Source organism: Podarcis raffonei, chromosome 2 (genome assembly GCF_027172205.1).
Source record: "Podarcis raffonei isolate rPodRaf1 chromosome 2, rPodRaf1.pri, whole genome shotgun sequence".
In the NCBI taxonomy this organism is placed as follows: Eukaryota; Metazoa; Chordata; class Lepidosauria; order Squamata; family Lacertidae; genus Podarcis; species Podarcis raffonei.
Genome location: NC_070603.1, coordinates 70,641,281 through 70,664,614, shown reverse-complemented (window position 1 = coordinate 70,664,614; position 23,334 = coordinate 70,641,281). Strand labels below are relative to the sequence as shown.

At 43.2% G+C, this 23,334-nt stretch overlaps 2 protein-coding genes across 3 annotated transcripts in view; one reads left to right on the top strand and one right to left on the bottom strand.

Moving 5' to 3' along the window:
* Positions 1–16,325, top strand: part of IP6K1 (inositol hexakisphosphate kinase 1) — a 32,390-nt gene extending 16,065 nt beyond the window's left edge. The window contains exons 2-6 of one of the 2 annotated variants that reach the window (XM_053377332.1): positions 3,437–3,783; positions 6,583–6,793; positions 7,128–7,288; positions 8,423–8,598; positions 10,685–16,325. In XM_053377332.1, the coding sequence (XP_053233307.1) occupies positions 3,561–3,783; positions 6,583–6,793; positions 7,128–7,288; positions 8,423–8,598; positions 10,685–11,191 (1,278 nt within the window). In that variant the 5' untranslated portion in view covers positions 3,437–3,560 and the 3' untranslated portion in view covers positions 11,192–16,325. Of the gene's footprint in view, positions 1–3,436; positions 3,784–6,582; positions 6,794–7,127; positions 7,301–8,422; positions 8,599–10,684 lie in introns of both variants that reach the window. The other variant, XM_053377331.1, reaches the window with a different exon arrangement.
* Positions 16,326–16,883: 558 nt separating this feature from the next.
* LOC128408108 (nicolin-1-like) lies at positions 16,884–22,665 on the bottom strand. The gene is made up of 6 exons (XM_053377334.1): positions 22,427–22,665; positions 20,485–20,673; positions 19,323–19,436; positions 18,982–19,154; positions 18,585–18,656; positions 16,884–17,410 (listed from the first exon to the last, which is right to left on the bottom strand). Exons 1-6 carry the CDS (start codon positions 22,553–22,555, stop codon positions 17,353–17,355), a joined length of 735 nt encoding a protein of 244 aa, XP_053233309.1. The 5' UTR covers positions 22,556–22,665; the 3' UTR covers positions 16,884–17,352.
* Positions 22,666–23,334: the final 669 nt, after the last annotated feature.

Below are 23,334 nucleotides of genomic sequence, written 5' to 3'. Positions count from 1 at the left end.
ATGCAAAGATCCTGAGGATCCATGTGGATCCGTGCTTTGTAACTACGTTTTAAGTGGGGAGGGAAGGAAAAACATAGAAGGGACAAGGAGCACGAGAGGGGTGTGTGGAGAAGCAGCTGGCTAAGAATGCAGGAGAGGGGTTTTACCGGAGGGAGGAAAGGAGGGCAAAAGTTCCCCCCACCCACCCAAGCCAGCCAGCGCTCGCTCGCGCGCTCTCTCTCTCTCTCTCTCTCTCTCTCTCTCTCTCTCCTCCCACCTGCATGTTGCCTGCGAGTCCCTAGGAATTAGAAGGAAGGACGCTCTGCTTTCCCCTCTGCTTGCCTGGAGGGGAGGGGTTTTCTCTGCTCTTTGTTCCGTTTGAGCAAACACAGTAAGGAAACAGAAAAGGGTGGGCAGTAAGACCCTGAGGCAGAATACAGGAAAGCAGCAGCTTCCTCTTTTCAAGGCTTCCCTTCTCCGGACAATTTTATATTTGCCTGATTTTTGCCTCGCACCAGTCGGCTCCAGGGACCACACATTCGCTCAGTAACACACACAGACATTTCCCCTTACTTTTTAGAAGAAAAAATCTGTGTGTTATAGAGGGGAAAATACGGTAGGTTTTCTGTAAAAAGGGGGGGGGGAATGTAGCAGTCTGCAGAAAACTGTAAATATATACATCATTACAATTGGATCAGAAAGTTGAAGGGCTAATGGAAGTTCCTAGGTTTATCACTTCAACTCCCAAACATTAACTCTCACTCAAAGTCTTATTGCCAAATAGTGAAAATCATTTCTGTACTTCCTGTTATGAGTTACAAACACTTTAGACTGCTTTTGTAAATGGTAAGAACTGAAACTATTAACCTGGGCTCTTAACTTGTAAACATAGATGTGAATTTATTGGCTGATCTTCATGTTATCTTAATGGCCATGGAATAGAAATACAGGGGTTCGTTTTGAGAGGGGATAATTTTTCTCTGCCTATGCAACCGTAGATATCTTATAAAACCAGAATAATTTAAGATGTTTCTCTTTCCTCTCTCATACACAATAATCAGCATGAGAGTCTTCCCCCAAGCTTATCATACATTTTTGTGGCCTCTTCAGATTGTTCAGGTACTGTTGCTTTGTGTGTTTCTTAATAAGCAACTCCCCCTCAAAATTCAATTAACATTTGTCTGAAAGTAATAATTCACTGGCAAGCTCAGTTAAAACTACAGCTCCATTTGACCCCCCAACCCATTCTTTTTGAATTTCTTCTGTGCATAGAAATGTGCAATTCTGGTGCACTTGGACTGATTCTTACGTAATGGATGTCAGTGGAAATGCTTCAGTATGATGAAGCATAGTCCACTTCACAACTATAATATGTGACTGTTCTTTAACCATGTTAAAGTACTCTTGGTGCCGTAATGTATCTAGTGGTATTCATTTGGTGGCTGTAATGTAAGAACCAACCCTCTGGTTCACATAGGCAACTTTTAGGTCTTGTAACCCTTTTAAAAAAGCTACTGTATGCCAAAGTGCAAAACGTATTAGCTGTAAGCTTGTTACAGTAGCTATATGTGTAGGATTACAAAGTAAGCATGTACTGATTACAATTAATGTTTCCTTTAAAAAAGATTATTCAACTACAACAATCTTCTTCAACCTTGGGTCACCAGATGGTGTTGCGCTACAATTCCCATCATCACTGACAGTTGGCTAAGTTAGCTGAGGGTAATGAGGGTTGTAGTGGTTCAGCATTTGGATACGAGGTTGAAGAACATTGGATTAAAATACCTTTTGAATTTTATGTTGTGATTAGAGTAGAACCTTCATTCCTGGGCTGCAAGCTGATATTCGTTGCCAATGCCAAAGTTTTGAGTGCTCAGTAGATCAGGTTCTGTAAGCTCCTTTGAAGGTGTGTGTATGATACTTGATAAACAACTGAGCAGTTGCTAGTGTATGTAGTGACCTGTAGAAAATGCCAGTGCCAAATGACCCCCTCATCCCGATTGCCACTTATTCTGTAAATGTGCTTATTGACTCGTTCATTCACTGTTCCATATCAGTCGTATGAAGATATTTCACCAACTGACAGCCAGCTAAAAACTGGTACACATATAGCTTGTAACATTTTGATTGCTGGAGAAACCTAAAAATGGCATACAAACCACTGCTGTTAAACTTTGGAGGTTAAGCCTACCTCATAATATTGGTCATTAGTCATTCACATAGTGAGCTAAGTAGATGGATGAAATGTGAAACGATGGGAGCTTTTTCATCACATACTCGAAAGGAGCCTCTTTTGGGGGAAGGGAGCATTTAGGTTCTAGCCAACCATGTAAGTTTGAAAAATGGGACAGGCCTTACATACGTCCCTCTTCATTTGCTTTAACAAGTTCCCTACCTGGCAACGAGGGAAGAGGGACATATCTATGCTTGCAGAATGCAAACTGTGTCCAGTAGCTTAATATAAGCCATAGATAAACAGAACAGCTATCACAAGTGCATCCTTGCCTGAGGCCATGAGACTTTCCAAAGTAGTGCCCTTACTAATCGGCTTTACACAAGATCACTGGCCAAATTAGAGCTCTGCAGAAGCCACCAATCTGTTTGGCAGTTAGACTTGACTGAAATCATTTTTGTCTACCTCAGTCATCTTCTATTTTAGCCTCCTGTTGAAATATCAAAAGCATGCCCTTACTGTGAAAGGGGAGGTGAAGCATGCACCTCTCAGGGCAGCTTTGGGGCACAGTTGGCTCAATCTGTTTTGTAAAAAGCGGGGGACTTTCAAAAATTTTATCAGAAGCTTGTCAAAAACATACTCATGAAATTCATATTATAAACCAAGGCTTGAGAGGCAGTTTGCAAGCTCCTTGCTCTTCTGTGTTTATGCTTTGCTTGTTAGCAGCAAACGGTAGACCTAAAACATTGACCTTTCCCTTTCTCCTCATGACTGATTAGTGTTTCCCTTATCACATCACCTAACATGCAACAGTTGCATCTTCTGTGATGAAAGCCTACTTTTTATTTTGAAATGCATTTTCTTCCAGTTATTCAATGAACCTTTTTCTACAACTTAACTGTCAGTTCAACATTTACGTGAATTGAAGGATGCTTTATTGGGGACAAGTACATGAGATGGCTCAAACGGAAGGCATGGGATGTTGTTGAACTAATTCCTTGCTGGCACAGAGGAGTAATGCTTTAAGTAAAGGATGGGCTTACCTTATTAAAAGATCTAGATTGCTCTGAATAGCTGGTAGGTCATTCCTCTTTCTCGGTTTTGGTCACAAACCTCTTAAAAAATTATTGTCTTGTCAAGATCATTGATAAAATACAGAAGTGTGTAAAAAGAATACTGCATGTGTGTGTTTGTGTATAACTCATAGCTACATGGTAGACTTTGTACTGGGGCTGATGCAAGTGGCCACTAGCTAAGTTTTATGCAATCTTCTCTCTTTTGCAGACCATTGGCACATGCTTTCTTACTAAGACATCTGAGTGGTAGAGATTTTGCTCCTTGAGAAACTCCTCCTTCCACCCCATGCAGCTCACCCCCAGCTCCAAGTGTGCGACTGGTGCCCTACGCAATGTGTGTTTGTCAAACCATGGAGGTGGGGAAGCATGGCAAGAACGCATCCCACACAGGAGGCCGAGGGGTCCTTCTGGAGCCTTTCATCCATCAGGTGGGCGGCCACAGCAGCATGATGCGCTACGATGACCACACTGTGTGCAAGCCTCTCATCACCAGAGAACAGCGCTTCTATGAGTCCCTGCCTCCAGAAATGAAGGAATTCACACCTGAGTACAAAGGTAAGCTCCCAAAATCTTTGGAGAATCTCATTTAAATCCAGAGCATTTTAGTGTATCTGGAGGGCACTCTTCTATCAATAATAATAATAATAATAATAATAATAATAATAATAATAATAATAAATAGATTATTTCTACCCCGCCCATCTGGCTGGGTTTCCTCAGCCACTCTGGGCGGCTTTCAATAGAACCTTAAAAACAGAATAAAACGTCAAACATAAAAAACTTCAACTGTGCTGTGTATGTATACATAGGGTGTTGTCCTACAAATTAGTTCTGTTAGTGCAAATACTTCTGGCTGCACAACAGAAAAGTCCCCTCTTCTTCCCGCATGCCTTATAAAACTATCTTGAAGGCTCCCCCAATCTGATCTGAGGGTGTGCCAGGAGAGAAGAGGGAGGGAAGTTCCATTGCACAAATTGAAATCTAATGAAACTATTTCATTACATACTATTCATAAGATCACTGTGAAACTTTCCCATGTATTTTCAGACAATGCATGGATGAGAACAATTCGTTTATATGCTTAAGCAGTCATAAGATCTCATTAATGGCATTGCTGGCTGGCAGTACTTCTAAAGCCCAGCTGGGTTTAGTTTCAAAGTCATATAAGCCCTACGTAGTTCACTTGGACTTACTTCCCGGTAACTGCTCAAGATTCTAGTCTTAAGTCTGGCTTATATCCTTTGAATCTCATAGTGGAGTGGTCCAGTGACCATCGTCTCCTGGAGAAAGTAACATATGAGGCACTAAGACCATGCTGCTTCTGGTGGCAATTTGTGCAAGTATGGCAACTAAAAAACAAGACTTTGAGGCAATGTGCATTTTCCCCTCCCTGTAATTTTGGACACAAAACTGTTTTGCATGGAGGATTCTGATGTGTATTAACTGAGCCTTACTTGTGTAGTGTCAAATGAGTCTTAAGAGAGAAATGTCTTTTTCACATCACCTCTTTTGCCATATATTGAAAGAGTTAATTTTCTAACTTTAAAACGTAACCGTTCCATCTTAGTAAGTTTTCCTTGTAGCTGCCACTTGGAGCTTAGGTCTTTTCTAGAGTTTCTTTCACCTGGGACACCATATTGGCTACTCCTGCTATTAGCAAGTCTAGATCTCCCACAATAGGACTGAACCTGCCAGGTTGGGCTTTAGGGCCCTGTCAGTTGTCAAGGCAGACGCAGCACCGTGAGATGCAAATAAATCCCATGGTGCATTGCAGCATCTCTGTCCTGCCTTTGAGAAAGTCTTGCATGCTTCTGATATTGCTCCCAACCTTGCTGATTTCTCTTGAGCACCTTCTTTGATTCCCGCCCCCCCCTTCTTTTGTATATGTGTCTATAATCTTATCTGTTTTCACTTGTGTTTCCGCCTCTGTTTTGGCTGTCTGATTCTTTAAAGCTACTTAGCCCTGAGAACCCCTTGCACAGCCTTATGGTACTATCCTGTACATATCTACTCCAAGTCACTCCATTGATTTATGTGGGATTTACAGGTAATGCTTTATAGGATTGCAGCTGTGATAACTAACACCAAGCATTTGTTATTTGCAAAAGTTGTGAGGGCTTGGAAATGGTGTTTGGAAGGTGGGGCAATTGTAGTAGTCTGCTGCTGTATTTTTAATGCAGAGACTATAAAGCCGTTGATACTAAATAAATTCTGTGTTTAATAAAACTAAAGTAGAAAGAATTGATGTTATTAAATTCATACAGAAAGCAGATGGGCTGTCATGAATAGGCACATCATTCTTTATAGATGAAGCTGTACAGAAAAAGCCTGTCACAGAAGAAAACAATCTGCCCCATGTTATAGCAAAGGAGGGTGACTCTTCTTTAATAATATGTTACTCTTGAATGGATCAGAATATCATGCACATTTTTCTATTACTGCTATTGGGAAAGTGTGACAAGGAAAGCCAGTCTTAATTTCAATTCACGTACAACAAAATTCAATTTATACTGAAATAGCCTTTCTTACAAGAGAAAATAGGTTGCATATCAACCTGGAGTCATTCCAGTTAATATTAAGAAGCTGTGCCAGAAAATGGACAAGAGTGACTTATGAATGCGCTCTTTGGGCACAGACTATGCAGATAATGGCTAGAGCTAAGCCTATACTAGATGTGCTTAAATACTTAATGTGCCTTCATGGGACAAACTCTTGACTCCAAAATACATTTCAGTTATTTTTATTTACCATCAGAATGTCATTTCTACCCTGTATTTCTCCTTTTTGAAATGAAGGTGGTCTGAAAAGGGCACCTTTGAAAGCCTATAATTTGATACTGAGTGCTTTCAGGATACTATACCATGCTCATTTTATTTACTTGTGTAGTAAACTTTTAGTTATAGAAACTATTGCTGTTGCATCAAGTAGACCAGCGACAGTCATATATTCTCAAGGGCCACTCTGTTACATACATGTTGCATACAAAATCCAAAAGAGCTGTAACTTTATAAAGTGTATAATTTTTCTTTCTTGCACATAATCCTCCCCCCCCCCCCAAAGCGCATCTGGCCAATTCCTCCTGCCCAAACACCATAATTGATCCATCTTCTGGATACACCATTGATGTGACAATAGCTGCTTTACACACACACACACACACACACACACAGAGAGAGAGAGAGAGAGAGAGAGAGAGAGAGAGAGAGAGAGAGAGTCCATCTTATGGTTTCATTTTGTTTTTCTCCCTTACATGGTCCTTGGCAACAACCTCTTAGAGTGCTAGTTTTTGTGGCTGTTACCTAGCTACTAAGAAATTTCATGTGAGGAATGCCACATGTGGCTTGTGTCTGGCAGGTGTGGTGTCTGTCTGTTTTGAGGGAGACAGTGATGGCTACATTAACCTGGTAGCATACCCCTATGTGGAGAGTGAAGCCTTGGAGCAGGAAGATGTACCAGAGCGGGACCAGCCACGTCGCAAACACTCTCGCAGAAGCCTCAACAGGTCTGGCAGTGGCAGTGAGCACAAAGAGGAGAGAGCTGGACTGGCCAGTGACACATCAGAAAGGTACCATGTATTTCAGTTGTTTTTCATTAGTTCAGACATAGCTTTTCAGAAGTTGCTTCCCTTAAACAACATTTCACTCTCTTTTTTGGCAAAATGTTCCCCAGTAAAGATACTGTAATCTTGTACATGCTCGCTGGACATCTATTTCCTGAGACCTTAACAATTATGCAAAGCAGGCTCTCATACTGTAAGTATGAGAAAGGTGCAGAATGCCCCCCCTCTCCTACAGAATTACTCTTGCAAAGCAACTAAATTTAGTAGCCCAAATGCTAATCTCTGTTGTAATCTAATTCCTAGCAAAGCTCTTATTTGTGATACCATATTGTGCCAACAGCTTCCAGGACACGAAGAGCCTCAAGAGCTGGCATTCAGATGTTCCATTTCAGATGCTAGATGGAAATAGCAGCGTGAGTTCTGAAAAGATCACATTTAACCCGTGGAGTCTGCGTTGCCACAAGCAACAGTTGAGCCGCATGCGCTCAGAGTCCAAGGAACGTAAGCTCTACAGTATCCTCCCAAAGGCATAGTGTATACTGACTGCATGCTCGCATGGTCTTTGTTGGGGACTAAGAGGGGTGGCTGACTGCAACTGTCATCTGTTTGTTTTGGGAGGCAGTGGAAGAGTGCACCTTCGGGGGTGACTGACACCCTGCCAGTAAACCCTGCTTGGAGCATTTTCATTTTTAAAAGACCTACCCTGCCCTGATAGGCTGAATTGTGAGTCGGCATAACTAGTGTTTTTATGTGGCCTTCAGTCTATGGTTACCAGATTTTTTTCAATGAATCTGAGGACACTTTTTTGCAGCAGCCAAGGGTTTAAAAGACAGTAGCATCCGGATTACTAGTAGGGAGCATCATTTTGTAAACATATGTAGTTTCCATGGCAACCAGAGCCAGGTTCCTTGGTTATGGATGGGGGGGGGCAAGGTTCAGCCCAAGCGCCTTTCAGCTGCTCTGGGAGACTGTGAGTGACCAAGGGGCTGGGTGCAAGCGTAGTTTGGGCGTGTGCTGCTCGCTGCCTGGGGCTCGCCTTGCGCACACAGACATTGTCAAAGCTGCCGACGCTGTAACAGCCGCCACACTCTGGGCATAAATCGGAGGACATTAATTAGAATCCGGGGTCATTCCGGAGACAGATTGGTGAATCCAGGGACATCTGGTAACCCTACTTCAGTCACTGTTTTCTTGTTTGGCCACCTCCTGTAGCCCAGCACCAGGACCCGAATATCAGTTCTGGAGTGGAAAGTCTGCTCTTGCTTTAAAAATGGGAGCTTTTCTTCTTACGGTATTAAACTAGGCTTTCTCTTCCTTGGCTTGTCCCCTGCCCCTGAAGATGAAATGCTTGTTTCTTCCTTTTATCATTGGGGGGTGGAGGTTTCATATTTTTGTTTTTGTTATAATAAATAATAATAAATTATAATAAATTTTATTTATATCCCGCCCTCCCCAGCCGAAGCCGGGCTCAGGGCGGCTTTCCTGTCTTGTTCTTTTTTTTGTCAGAGTTAAGATCTTTACCAGTGCATTTTCTGGAATGAAAGAGAGGGTCTTAGAATTTCTGTAGAAACCAATCAAAGCAGTTCTAGGAATGCTGAGTTAAAAGAAACAAATTTACCTTTACTGGCTCCTTAGAATTCCTTTTACTGGAGAACGTGGTACACCATTTCAAATTTCCCTGTGTGCTTGACTTGAAAATGGGGACCAGGCAGCACGGGGATGATGCATCTGAGGAGAAAGCTGCTCGGCAAATGAAGAAGTGTGCCCAGAGCACCTCGTCCACACTAGGCGTACGGGTTTGTGGAATGCAGGTACCGTATAAGCTGCTAGCAAAACTTCTGTTGCATGATTTATAGCCAGGGCTGATACCTTCCTGTGCAAGGGGGCGTGTAATAGTATTTGGCAACTGCTTAGAATACAGAGAATCTCTGCTTCCTTTTTAAAAAAGCTGTGTGTGTAATTTATAATAATAGTCTCTCTCTCCCACAAATGCACATTTCTAGTCTTCATAGAGAGGTTTGAAGACTTTCCAGCACTAACTGCAAAAGGCTTCAATATCTGCCCTCTTTGTCAATGTGACATTATCCCCCATGTTCAGGTATGCAATTAAGCGGGGGGGGGGGAGTGGAGCAGTGCTTAGCAGTCATTAGCATAAAGTGATTTACAATGCACTCCTATGCAGATCTACTCAGAAGTAAATCCCATTGATTTTAATGAGGTTTATTGCAATATAAGTGGGTATAGGACTGCTGTCTTACTTCACGGTTAGCATAGGGCTGCACTTTGGTGTGTGGAGTTGGTGGCAAATATTAATATTAATGGCAGCTGCTTAATAGCAAACAATCTCCATGTGTCATAGTGAGCTTCCTTAGCTTTGAACTGTGGTTAACATAGGCAACTCACCTGGTAGCGCTTACATGCTAGTGAATGGAATAGCGCTCCTTGGGGTGTAAGACTTACTCTGAGTTTATTAACCTCTGATCCTTGAGGAACCAAGGTAGTATTAGGATAGTAGGCTTGGACATAGGAAAATATCTCTCTTTCTCAGATACATATATATTTGAAACCCACTAATGGGCAAGGAGAGGGACACAGGTGGCGCTGTGGGTTAAACCACAGAGCCTAGGACTGTCTGATCAGAAGGTCGACGGTTCGAATCCCCACGACGGGGTGAGCTCCCGTTGCTCAGACCCTGCTCCTGCCAACCTAGCAGTTTGAAAGCACGTCAAAGTGCAAGTAGATAAATAGGTACCACTCCGGTGGGAAGGTAAACGGCGTTTCCGTGCGCTGCTCTGGTTTGCCAGAAGCGGCTTAGTCATGCTGGCCACACGACCCGGAAGCTGTATGCAACCACAGAGTCGGCCATGACTGGACCTAATGGTCACGGGTCCCTTTACCTTTACCTTAATGGGCAAGGATGAACAGAAGTTTCAACAATCTTGAAACCGTATGGGGCTCTCTTGTTCAAAACGGGTGGTGACACCTTGCACAAAAAAAGCACAGAACATCTGCATTGGTCAGGGTTTCAGATAGGTGTCCCTTGCTTTGAGTGTTGTAGATACTCTCCTGTTGGTTTAGCATGCCTTCATAGCATGGATGCTGGTGCCCCCTGCTGGATGGTGGTCATTTGAAATACGTACCTTGCTTTTATTAAAATTTCCTACTAATTTTACTGACAGCCATGATTCTGCATCAAGCTCCATTTGGACTTATTTTGAAGGAAATGTTGATTTCTGTGACTTGAGCCACCTTGAGTCCCATCAGGGAAAAAGGCGGGGTATAAATAAATGTAATAATAATTATAATTTTGCTCAGGGTGTTTTATTCAGCAACAAGGGTGCTCCAAACAATTATTGTTGTAACACAAGGCATTTAGCCAGCCTGGAATTTTCTTTTGGGCTACTTTATCCAGCAGGGTGTTATACAGTGTCCAGTTATACTGTATCATATTTAGGAAGGAAATTGAAGAGACTTTTCTCTTATATGGGAGTACCCAAGCTTCCACCCATATCTTAACACCTTGCCAGCATAATGTGCAATCTTTCAGAATTATTTGAGGATACAACAAAGGCACACTGTTGAGGTTTACCATTTTTAATTTGGCTGCTAGTCCACTTTTTCCTCTTTAAGTGTGCTTGAGTCCTGCTCCACTTTGGTTGTTCTGACTCTGGAATGTGTCCTAACCTATGGAGAACCGAGTCCTTGTAATGTTTTAATTTGGCACAGCAGGGACTAGAACTAGTTTGATGCTTCTTTTTTTAACAATTCTCATGACGATGCAAAGGCTTCCATGAGCTACTGCAGAAAAGCATAGCTGATCGTTACTGCTTTGTAGCTTCATGCAGTACACGTTTGACTGTTCTTTGTAGACTAATGTATGACTTTTTTCTATCATAGGTATATCAGCTGGATACAGGCCATTATTTGTGCAGGAATAAATACTACGGCAGAGGTCTTTCCATTGAAGGTTTTCGCAATGCCCTCTACCAGTATCTGCACAATGGAGTAGAGCTACGAAAGGACCTGTTTGAGCCCATCCTTAGCAAACTGCAAAGCCTGAAGTCTGTACTGGAGAGGCAGGCCTCCTATCGCTTCTACTCCAGCTCCTTGCTCATCATCTATGATGGGAAGGACAACCGGTCGGAGACATATATGGAGCGCAGGGCAGAGATGCGCCTGAAACAAGTGGACATCTCTCTCCCAGAGAGCCTACAAGATGCCAGCAGCACAGAGGCAGTCAGTTTCCAGCCCAAGGTAGATGTACGTATGATAGACTTTGCACACAGCACATTCAAAGGCTTTCGAGATGATCCCACTGTACATGATGGCCCTGACATGGGGTATGTGTTTGGACTAGAGAGCCTTATCAACATAATGGAACAGATGCGGGATGAGAACCAGTAGCCTTGGGCTGGGCTCCACAAGTTTGTCCCTCATTGATAGAAACAGACAGGACCACCACCCCTACAGAAAAAGCAGACTGCTGCTTTGAAAATATTCTGTTGCTCCAGTGTGTTTAACATCAAAGGACACAATATCCTGGACGATCCTGGCAAAATGGCTTTGACTATCCTGGCCTGGACTTCTTGCAGGAGAAACAAACCCCATGGACCCCAGTATTGGGCATTTATATCTAGGGCGTTGCATTCGTTCAATACAGCCCTGTGATCATGTCTGTTAGGAATGTGGAAACTGACCCCATGGGAAAGAAGAGGGGTGATGGTCTAGTGGTGTAGATTTTGGGATTCCAGTGTCCCTCTTCCTTGTCAGCCTTCCATCGAGAACCAGTGGTTTGAACCTCTCTTCTTTTGTTTGGAAAGGGCATTCAGATACAAGCTAACATTACTTATGGGGCTGATCGAGGCACATGATTTGCACATACTCCTCTCTGCTGTTGCTGCCCCTGAGCAGATGTGAGAGACTCTTCTAGAGGGTACAGATGATACTTCATTTATCTTCTCCAATCTGGGCATTATCAGATCATCCCAAATGGGGAAATAAATGACCAAAGGAAAACTAGTGCAGTGCTTTAATGGTTTTGCTTTGCACCCCATTGATGAAGCTGGCCTACCTCCCTTCACCATTTCCTGCACATTGATAGAAACTCTCCAAATTCCAGAAAGGCCCAGTCAGGTGTTCACAATGCTGTCTTGGTCAAGAACTTCATGGGAGAGTTCAGCTGGCTAAGGATAGTGTTAATAGCACATTCATGTTGATCCCTTGCTGCTTTTGTGAAACTAATGATGTTTATCAGGTGCCAACTCCCCCTCACCCCACCCATGCATCTTTCCATTTTGTAGATAAAATAGTCTCTTTTCCGACCTCGTTCAGATACAAGCACCATATTTCGTTGCAGTTTTCCTTTTTCCTTCCTTCCAGGGAGGCTTCCTAGCAAGACAGCACACTTCCATACATGTTCCACCCACAATAATAAAATACTTATGTGGGGTAATTGATGAGAAAAGTAGGCGTCTTTATTTTCAGAAACTGTCCTGATTTGTGGAGGGAAGCGTCTGTCTTGCTTTTAATGTATTGCCACCTGTGCTTGTTTTCACCTCAGGGAGTTGGTGTTTCCAGCCTTGTTCCTCCACTTTGTGACGGGTTGAATGCAGCTGTGCCACATTCTGGCCCCACATACGTATATGGGATTCTGTTGCGTGGGCTGAGGTGTTGGTGGCTTGTAGCATTAATCTTGACAGCATTGGTTCACTGCGTGATTAATCACAATTTGCAGCTCTTGGTGGCAGTGGTGGCCCTAAGTGCTGTTCTATGGACCTTGGAGGCTAGTTGCTCTAATTAGGACCAGGCCTAGTATACACAAATGCACTAGACTTCTTGGGCATGCACTTTGTTGGGGAGGTGATTTACTATCATAGGGAACTAATGGCAAGGCATTAAAGTTGAGCACAATTGTCATAAACCTCTACTACTAGATGCTCTTGTAATGGGTTAGCATTTGCCCCAAAGCTCCTGTGCTGAATCTGTGCCTCCCTTTTGGGCGAGTATGAACGTCACAGGTTTGTCTTGAAAGTATTGGTTCTTTCATCAAGGAGCTGCTGATGGAACCCCCTCTCGTGCCAGCAGGTATTTGCAGTTGACTCAGTGCTGAATGCTCTGAAGGGCAGGTGGGGGAGCAACCGTTGTGCATTGACCAATTTAGAAATTAGTATTAGATACTGCCTCTGTAACGAGAGGCATTTTCACAGGGAAAAGAGCAATGCCATTTCCCCAACGTTATCTTTGATTCCCAGAATTTAAGGGAACGGTTTTGTTTTCTCTTGAGCCTAGCTTTTGAAGTCTTCAGAATGGTTTTGAGGCATCACAATTTTGGTATTGTTTTGGTTAAACAGGATCTTTCAATATTGTTTTGAAGTTTTTAACTTTGTAATCTTTATCCCTCTACCAGCTACTTAAGTAACACTGAAAATACAGAAAATCACTCTAAAGAGTCGTCTTCTTCCTGTTCTAATGATTGCACCATTTTGATTTTTTTTTCATTTAAAAAAAATCTGGACCATTCTGAACTTCTCATCATAAGTTCCAGAGCTTGTAAATAGCATTTCTCCTTCCTGTTGCCAGGTTTTGTTTTCATGTTGCTAATAACTGTTTGCTCCGCAAGGAACCAAAAATATTAAAGGACTTGGTTTTGTTGGTATTTTAGCATTGTGGTTAGTTTTCAGATAGTGTAACTGCAAAGCACAGTCTTGTTCAATAGCAATAAGCTTTCCAAGTTCATTTCTTTAACTTCAAGTTAAGCAACGGGACGTGGATGTGACTGTTCTTCATACTTGAGCACCTTGCATGTCTGAAGGGATTTGCCTTTTCCTAGTAGAGGTCTGCTTGCCACCAGCTCAGAGTACAAATTGAACTAATTTGACTAACATGCTCCTCTGTTTGATGCAAGCCTGTATGTTGCCTCTTGCAGGGCTGTTTGTGCCTGCATGTGCACACACGTGCTTGTGTGTAGTCTGTTGGTGTTAGAGTAGCTGAAATTGAGATGTGCTGGCAAAACTCTGTACGGAAGCATCTAGAGGGTTTGTTAGAGAAGTACCCATGCTGTCAGGGCAGATAAATTTAAATGGATTTCGTTGCAGAGAGTTATTTCTAAGCCATCCCTTTGGGCGTGCAGCAAAAATCAGTTTCTGCAGCTTGACATTTGCTTTTGATTGAAAGCAACTCTGCAGAGTAAAAGTGCCTTCTAAAAGGCACCAAGAAAAACATGACAGAGCAGAAGGTATGAACTAGAATATTTGCCTTTAGCAGCTCTCCTTCTAACTGTTTGGTTAACTGTTCCTTCAGACTTGCATCTTGCCAGAGAAAAAGGTCTCGGGTCTCAGGCAAGCAGGTCACACATGTTTGAGTGCATATCCTTTGCCCTCTTCTGCCCTGAAACAAAAGGAATTGAATCTACCCAAAACAAGCTAGTTTGTCTAATGGCTTTTGTACAGTACATTGTCCCACTCTGTTTTGATATATAAATGGGGCAATGTATTTACAAAGGTAGACCCAGCATTTGTTGTTACACTGCAGCCATTCACTTGCCATAAAGGCACCTGTCATTGGACACAATCGTGCAAACATGCCACTTCCCTGTTCTACCTCATTATCTGTAAAATCCTTCAAGATAATTAGGCTTATTATTTCATTTTAGGGGTGTTGTTACAGAACTGGAAGCTATATTGCAAGTGTCATGAAGTTATCTAGAATAATTTTGCAAAATAAAATAGCTGAAGATGACATGGGGTTAGCTTTGAGGAACTAAACATAAAGCAACTTGACTCCTTTCACCTGTAGTTTCAGACTGGGATGTTGCTTTTTAGTAGTTTTTAGCTCATTAAAATGCCTAGACAAGGATGAGTGGTGAGAGACTGAGCATACGGCTTTTGTAAAGCAGGTGCTGCTCTGGACGCTGGGTCCAACAAAGCCATTTTGTATGCATTGTATACATTCAGGTCCTCTGCTGGACACTCATGTAAATAATCCTTCCAGTCTGTTCCTCCTGGAGCAGCACATCCTGTTTGTTGCTCTTACAGCTTGCTGACACTTTATGTCCAGTAGTGTTGATTCCTTTAGCAGGACTTTGCACGTACTGTGTAGTTGCCTTCATGTAGATGATGAATCAGCTTTTCAGCCTTCTGGAATACATAGCCAGCTATCTCTCTAGCAATACATAGGAACTGCTAGTGTTGGTGAATGCACACTGTAAGGGGTTCCTTTTCATTAAGGGCCAAATGAGAGTTCACCAGATAAGCACTTGGATTTATTTTGTATTGGCGGCAGCTGCTGCCTTGAAAGTGTCTCTTCCTCCTCACCTAGAGGTTATTACTGCACTGTGCTTTTTGTCAATAACTGATCTTGCCCTTTCAGTTGGAATAGGAGCCACCTTCTCTTTACTAGCACCTTTGTAGCCTGGACCTGCTGCATGACATTTCAGAAATATCGGCTCAAATATTTCCCTATGAATGATGGAGAGTTGCACTTTGGATAATGTTCAGTCTAGATGACCCCAAAGAAGGCCCACTGTGTGTCACGCGGGGAAGGTATTCAACTCTTAATCATATCTGTTCCTGCACCTGAAGGAAGTCTGTGGAAGAAATGTCGCCGGGCTTCTGTTGAAAGAGGCTGAATGTCAGTTTGAATTTCCCTAGCCTAACACACGTGCAGCTATGTTTCCATATCAATCCTGCCCCTCTTCAGAGGACCAAACCACAAATCAGACCAGATCACATTTGCCTGCCTGCCTGCTGCTTACAGGTTGGGTTTGATGGTGTAGTTTTAGGTCAGAAATACTAGTTTCTGCTTGGGGGGGAAGATGCTTTAGCTAGCCAGTTATCTCACTGAGAGTTACACCAGCAACTTGCCATGAACCCTTGGACTGCACCTGAATACACATTTTGCTGCTATTGGTATAAAAATGTGGAGGTGCAATCTGGGGGCATATGCTGCTCTGCACAAGTGCAAGGGAACCTGCTTTTATTGCTTGCTGTGAAAGGGTCACCACAGAATATTATGACCATTTGGGTTTAAAAGGAGAGACAAGCTTTGGTGGTTTCATGGACTGTTTTTGACTGTGGGGAGAGAGACTAAAGGCCTATGTATTTTGCTTGTTTTACAGCAAGTCTGGAAAGAGTCATCCAAGTCAGGTTCAGACTTTGGTTGGTTGTATTTGTACTTACTATTGCATGCTTATCTCAGGAGCAAAATGTTGTTTTTTATACTTTGAAAAGTCTAGGTGCAGAATGGTCTCTATGAGAACTGCCAGAAAGGGAAGAAATGTTACTATGAGAGCAGGGAGCAGTACTGCACCCTACAGGAATGGTTCCTATCTGTCCATTTTGACTTGTCTGGGAGGGACGCAGCATTGCATTACAAACTTCTTGTATATTTTTCATAGTCTATTCCAGTGCCATTTTGTTGGGCCAAGTCAAGCTTTTGGGCATGAGAAATAACAGTATCTGTACTCCATACACTGCATCCCTAGCTCTCCTGTTGTGTATAAAAAGTCCTATGTGTATATAAATAAACTGCTAGACATTTAGCTGAGGGACAAGTGTCTTTTATGGGTCTCTTCCACTCCACCGAGCTTAATAACCTAGTTCACATTATTAATTGAATTTATATACCACCCTATACCCGGAGGCCTCAGGGTGGTTCACAGAATAAAATCAAAATGTAAAACCACAAAATACATAATCAAGTGCATAGCCATCCCAGTATGGCTGGGTCCAGGGAGAACGGGTGCAAGATGGATGTGAATTTGACTGCCTAGGAACTGCATGAGATTACACACAACCATGAAATCTCTGGCTGGCTTTCTTTCACTTTAACATATTTTCTGTTTCTTCCTCCAGTTTTGTAAGACTTTAGGAGATTACTTCTAGGCACTAGTACTTGTTATTTTGCCCTTGGGGGAAAATGTTATTTTAATGGGGCTCATCTCACACAAAGCTGAGTTAGAAATGGTTCACAAATGTCAGCTGTTTAATGTAAATATTTAGTCCATGTTCAACTGCAAATACAGCCTTACTAAACTGAAGTTATGTTGGAGCAGTTCCCATTATTATTTCAAAACTTTTTAAAAAAGTTAGTCTGGAAACAAGCTTAATAAATGCATTTATTTAGCAACTCACACCATTAACGTTCCTTTCTACTTTTGTGGCCGCACCAAGAGAAAGTGCTTTCAAATTAGGAGGAGAAAAGAACAAAGGATGTGACTAAAGGATGGAAGACGTGGGATAAATCAGCTAATGTTGAGCTATTCTGTGAAGCTGGACGCATTTCTCTGCTGTAGTAAGGGACTTAATGGAACTGCAAAAGCATATCCAGAAGAGTAGTCAGAAAGAGTTCAGCTGATGAAACCCCAGAAAGGAACATAAGATACAACTCATTCTTTTCTTGCACTAAATTATACAACATTTCAACATCCAGATCCACTGGATGAGGCTACATCTAGCAGCTCTAAAAGGGGAAGGAAACCAACATGGATGGATTCCTCATCTTTTTCTAGTAGCATCTTTGCACCAATCTGCATACAACAGTGCTATTCCTAAGAAATGTGCCAGATTCTAGTGCTTGGAAAACTTGTGTGTAGGAGAAGAGGCTACTATAATAACAGCCATCCACCTGAAACGAAAACACAAACAGTAGTCAGTTTCTTGCAAAAACACTGCACTTGCTCAAGTTTAAAGAGTAGGAGCTGAGCATTCTCCCTTTCCCTTTGTGAATCTTTCCTTATAGTGATTCCTAGGAAGCTCCGTGACGTATTTTACAGCTATGCATGTTGCAACTTAAAGCCCAGCCAACATCAGAAATCCCTTCAATGAATACCTGCTGCACCTTACTTTTCTGGTAGAAAATAGAAACAGTTGTCAACTAACATTGAAATGCCTGATCTGCACTGCTGGCTGGTTTGAAGTATCTCCGCTAGCACCCACATTTACTGGACTTCTGAAAACTCTTGGTTAGCATTGGGGAACTCCTGAAAGGAAGAGACTGTTGTTGAGAAGGGCAGCAATTTATCTCCTACCTGGTTCAACTACCACCCCAACAGTTGATGCATCTCATATTACTGCTATGATTCTGTGTGAATATAGCATGTCACATGGGATGCGGTGTTCAGCTTCCTGAGAATGTTTTTTTTCCCTTATAAGAGCAAATTTCCAACCCTTATGACTGTGAAGATGTACTCTGAAAGTGTGTGGGCAATGCTTGCAAAAATCTCAGAACTCGAGATTTCCAGTAGCTACAGGTTAAGGTTCCAGTAGATTGCATGGTTCCTTAGCCTACTTACAAAGTCAGGATACATTATGCAAAATAGAAAATATAAAGCAGCATTTGAAAAATAAAATTTCATGCAAATATACATATTTTATGCAGGTTAAAAGATTTACCTTCTTGGGATGCTGAACTTTTTTTAGTGCAGAGTACTCACAGGCCTGCACACCATGCAGCCCATCAATAATGGTCAAGTCCTGCCTAACAACTGAGCTATATGGCACACAGTTTTTTCTAGTCTTTCTACAGCTGGGGTCTCCAATTTGGTGCCCATGCCCCCCATATATTAAATGAGGGGTTTTTGCATTTTTGTTGTGAGGCCTGTTTTGTCTTATGTTCATCTGGGGATTCTGTAGGCTTTTTGCCTATTGCTGGGGGAGAAGTTTCTGAGCATTGCATGTTCTTCCAGGCAATGGACATTTTGTGCCCACAAGTTTTTTAGATTTCCAACTATGTCCCTGGATCCAGACATTTTGGGACCTCTTTTCTAAGCTAAGTGTCCTATTTTACTGACTCTACTTACCAAACGAAGGTTTCCTGGCCAGACTTTGGGTGATGGATGTGGGAGTCAGACAGAGAAACCTTTCTGCAAGTTCTACAGTGGGTTAAAAGACAAAACAAAGTTGGGAGGGGAAGCCTTGCCTCCCCCTGCCCCTTGCCCTGGGTAGGTCAACAAACTACTGCCAATCTTCATCTTGACTTGCAGACCAGCTTGCCTGCATGGGAAAGGGATTTCCAGGCATGTGTCAAACAAAACCTGAACCTAATTTATGTATGTTCCCCTAAGATCAATGAGGGCTGCTTTGGAAATGATTTCGTAGAATCACAGAGTTGGAAGGGACCTCAGATGCCAACAAATCCAGCTTCCTTCTGATGCAGGAAATCTATAAGTTTCCACCCGCAGGCAGGCAGACACATACCTCCATATTGCTTTCTTGTCTTTCCTAGTATCACAAATACATAGAAGTGGTATTGCTGGGTGCTTTGACGTAGCTGCTTGATGTTTCTGATGCCACTGCAAATCTTTGCTGATGCCATCCAGTGTGGGTAAGAGAGAGAGTTGGCCTGGCAACCATGGATCACAGCTAGGGATCTAGGTGTTGCAGAGAGAGATTAACGTCAGCTAACCATCTTGGCTCCCTCTGAAGAATATTATATTTAGTCCCAGCCTCTGCTGTTAGTTCATTTGTCATAATACACGGGGAACACTGGCCCTGCGGATCTGGGAAAGAGTGCCTGAAGGAGTTGGCAATGCACACACCTCTTGGTCTCCAGGGCAGAGCTGTAGCTCTTCAATACTGAAACGCAGCCATGTTGGAGAAGGCTGGCGCAGAATCAGCCGCATGGCAATCGCCCGATCCACACTGCAAAGCATCTAAAAGAATTAATGTATGCTGTTAAAAAAATGAACACCTGCAACAACTGCTGACAAGACACTTGAAACAAGACTAATGTATTGAGTCATTGCAGGTGCTGGAGTTCCTTCTGTCCATTTATGAAGTGGTAAGAGTGCTAGACTAGGACTGTTCAAATCTGTACTCAGCCATGAGACTCACTGGGTTACCTTGGGAGAATGACTATTTCTCAGCATCCTCTACATCACAGGGCTGTTGTGAGGATGGAGAGAATGTCTGGCTTTATTAGCTGCCCTAAGAGCACTTATGCTGGGGTGCAGTAAGAATCACTTCATAAATAAACAGATGCATGGATAAGCCTTCAGTTGACTAGTGCGTAGTCCTAAGAGCTGTATCAGAAACCACCTGGCCTAATAAGTTACAAATGGTTGGCATTAATGGACAATATATTGTTCAAGAATAGAACTGGAAAACATTTTCAAGGGAGAAGCTCTTGCTGTAAGTTGTATCTTCACCATTCCCTCAGAAGTTTTTCTTAAAGCTAAAGGGGATGTAGGAGTAGCTACTAATGGCACTGGCAGTCCCCATCTACTAAGTAGTGTGGGGGAGGGGAGTGGGAAATCTGGACATAAACATTGCACTTATCCCATATTAATAATTAAACTGGTACTTTTTTGAGGATGTTTAACGTACAGTTCCTATAAGTGTGGGGAACAAGAGCCAGCTGTAGTGAAAGTACAAAGGAACACAGGTTCAGAATAAAAGCTGCTTGGTAAGTAGTGCTCTAGGGGCTCAACTTTGCACTTTGCAATGAGCACGTGCTCCCAACTGCTCCACCTCTGTAACAGCCACAGCTGAGGCATCCTCCTGTAAAAGCACTGTCTTGAAAAGGGAGCTTCGTCAGATTTTAGATCTTGCATTTCAAGTGCAATATCAGTTACCACAGAGATTGCTTCCTAGAGAAAAAGAGACTGCAGTCTGCCAAGTGAGCTGTTTATAAATGAATAGAAAGGAAGCAATACACTGGCCTTTCACCTCCAACTCCCAGTGGAGCCCGGTTATCCGAACCTGATTCCTGGAGAAACAGAAGTAATCCTGGGAGCCTTCCTCTGTGTGTGGGTTGGGCATCAGGCAATAATTACGTAAGCAGGTGACCCAGCTGGAGCGGCTTTTGCTTTCCTTGTTTGTGAAGTTTTGTTGCTGCATCCGCACAGTCAAGAAAGCTGTGTAATAATTCCTGAACACAATTTCCTGTAACTGAAAGCAAGGCTGTCAGTTAATTACACAGCTCCCTCTGCATAAAATAATTATTAACAAGCTAGCAGCCTGTGCCTTACATTTAGAAAATCAAAATCAAAACAGCAACCAACTGTGCAAAGAGTAACAGCAGAACTTGATGGAAAAGCTTTTCTGCTGTAACTTCCATTCTACTGGGCTTAAAATGGTGAAAACCTGGGGAGCGGGTGCTAGAGCAGAAATATCCACCCTCCAGTCACCCCAAACATTCTATCCAGGACTTGTACCTTCTTGAGAGAAAAGATGGAGAGTAAGCAATAAGAGAACACGAGGTCAGCTACTTGAGGGCTTTTTGCTGCTGAAGCAATTTCAGAAAAATGTCGCTTGACAATTCTTAATACTTGTGTTGATGGTTGTTCAACTGAACCAGACAACTCTATGGAAGAGGACATTTCTGGGTCTACTGTTTCAGGTAGGTTGGGTAATCTTTGCTGCATTCACAAGCCAGTAGCTGTAGTGGGTAAACTGTTTTTCTTAGGACAGGAGTGGCTAATCTTTATTTTCCCATACGAGCTGAATTTACCCTTGGCTAACCCTCTGGCCAGTGGTGGGTGTCATGAAAAGTAGATGTAGCCACCCCATAGTCTTGTACACATACTCTAGCATGCACACACACATTATACTAACAGAAAGCCCCAGCCGATCCATGCAGCTCAACTGAGAAAGGACACTATTGAAACCTCTCTGCACATTAAATAATAGATCTGATGACCAGGAAGATAGTAAAAAGTTCTGCAGGTCAGGGCAGTGGGTTAATTGCGGAGCTCGGTCATCCAGTTGTGCTTTGGAAAATAACCTGAAACGTGGTCATTTGATTTTGAAGTTCAATATCCTGCTACTATCCTTTATCTTCTCATAGTCAAGTAAGTTTATCCACAACTGAACGATGGGTTGCAGATGGTTCTGAGAGATCAGCCTCTTGCATGAGATGTGTTATAAGGGGGGGGGATGTAGTAGTAGTAGTAATAATAATAATAATAGTAATTATTATTATTAATAATAATAATTGCCACAAGTGTGACTTGTCATTGTACCAGCACTACTCTGCCAACCGACTAGGTGGCGGTGGGGAGACATGTTCTCAGTAATACTTCCTGTGCTTTGCTGATCTAATGTACACCCAACTGCTGTTTTCCCCCTGAACTTTAGCAGTGGAGTCACTGGGGGTGGGGGTCTTGTGCAAATCAGTGTCTCAACATCAATTCCACATCTACACTGCGAAAGGCAGGGACCAATTTCACAAGCTTATTAAGAAAATAAGGAGTGACAGGTATCACTCCTGAACATGAAGTCACATTGAGTGCTATGAAGGCGGATGGAAGCATCTCTGTGTCCCTGAGGGCCTTCCTAAGTCATTTGCTGTACAATATATCTGTTATGACATTTGCTCCACTCGCACTCCCCTGCCTGTATGGTTTTTTTTTTTTTAAAAAAAGGACATTTCCCCCTTAATATTTTGTCACTGGGAAAAATGAGATTTCCTTTCCCTCTACTATCACCATTGAGTGGTGTGTAATATGCGGGGGGGGGGGTGCTAAGATGAGCAGGGCCGTAAGCTTGATGAAAGAGAGCGAGAGAGACCACGTTTTGCGCGCAGAAGATCCAGGATCCACCGGAATCTCCAACGGAAAACAACTTCAGCTTCTCAGGGGCACGAGGGAAATGTCGGACCAAGATGGGACTTCGGGAGGCTGAAGGCGCCCCTCGCACTTACGAAGAAGGGCCGGCAGCGAGGCAGCAGCACGTCGATCACTGACGCACCGGATTGCCAGGACCACATTTGCCCGTCCACCTGCGCGGCGACCGCGTTTCTGACCGTGCACTGAGCAGCCTCGCGCGCCATGGCCCCTGCGAAAGCCGCCTCGGCCCCGCTTCCTTCCTTCCCTCCCGCCTCGCCGCCTCCACGGCCAAAATGGCGGCAGCGGGCGCGCCTGCCCACCCAGTGGCCTCTTTGGGGGGCTGCGCCCTTAAAACCCCTACACTTAGGGGGTTGGGGGGGAGCGTTCTAGGAGCGCGCGAAACTCTCGTCCACAAACGAGCCCTGATCTGGGAAAGGAGGACGTGACGCGAACGCGTTCGAAATCTCCATGGAAACGACCGCGGTTCGGTCCTTTGTCCGGGAAGGGACAGTAGGCCGGAAAGGCTATTGGAGGTTGCGGGGAATTTCCGCCCGCCTATCAGGTTGCGGTGTTCGAAGTGCGGAAGCGCGAGCCGGCGCTCCTTTTACCTGGGGGGAGGGGGAATGGGCGGAAGGATACAGCGCTATTCGAATTCTCAGTACAGTACAGTAAATACGGCTGGAATTGCGCTCTTTGAAGCGGCATTTTATGAGGAGGGTTTATTCGTTTACTCAGGAGAATGTATAAACCACTTAATAATAATATAAATCCTCTAAGCGGTGGACATAAAAACAAAAAGACTTATCAATAAAAAACAGATAAAATAAGCAAATATATGTGCTTGGATAGGCTTTCACATACTAGCATATTTTACACAATTACTGAGTTCAGTGTTGGGGCAATTTATTTTGGAAGGTGGCTTTTTGGGGAATTTTTTAGTCACACAAAACAACCCTCACTCGCAAATCTTGCCCCACCCCATTCTAACTGGGCAATGGCAGGC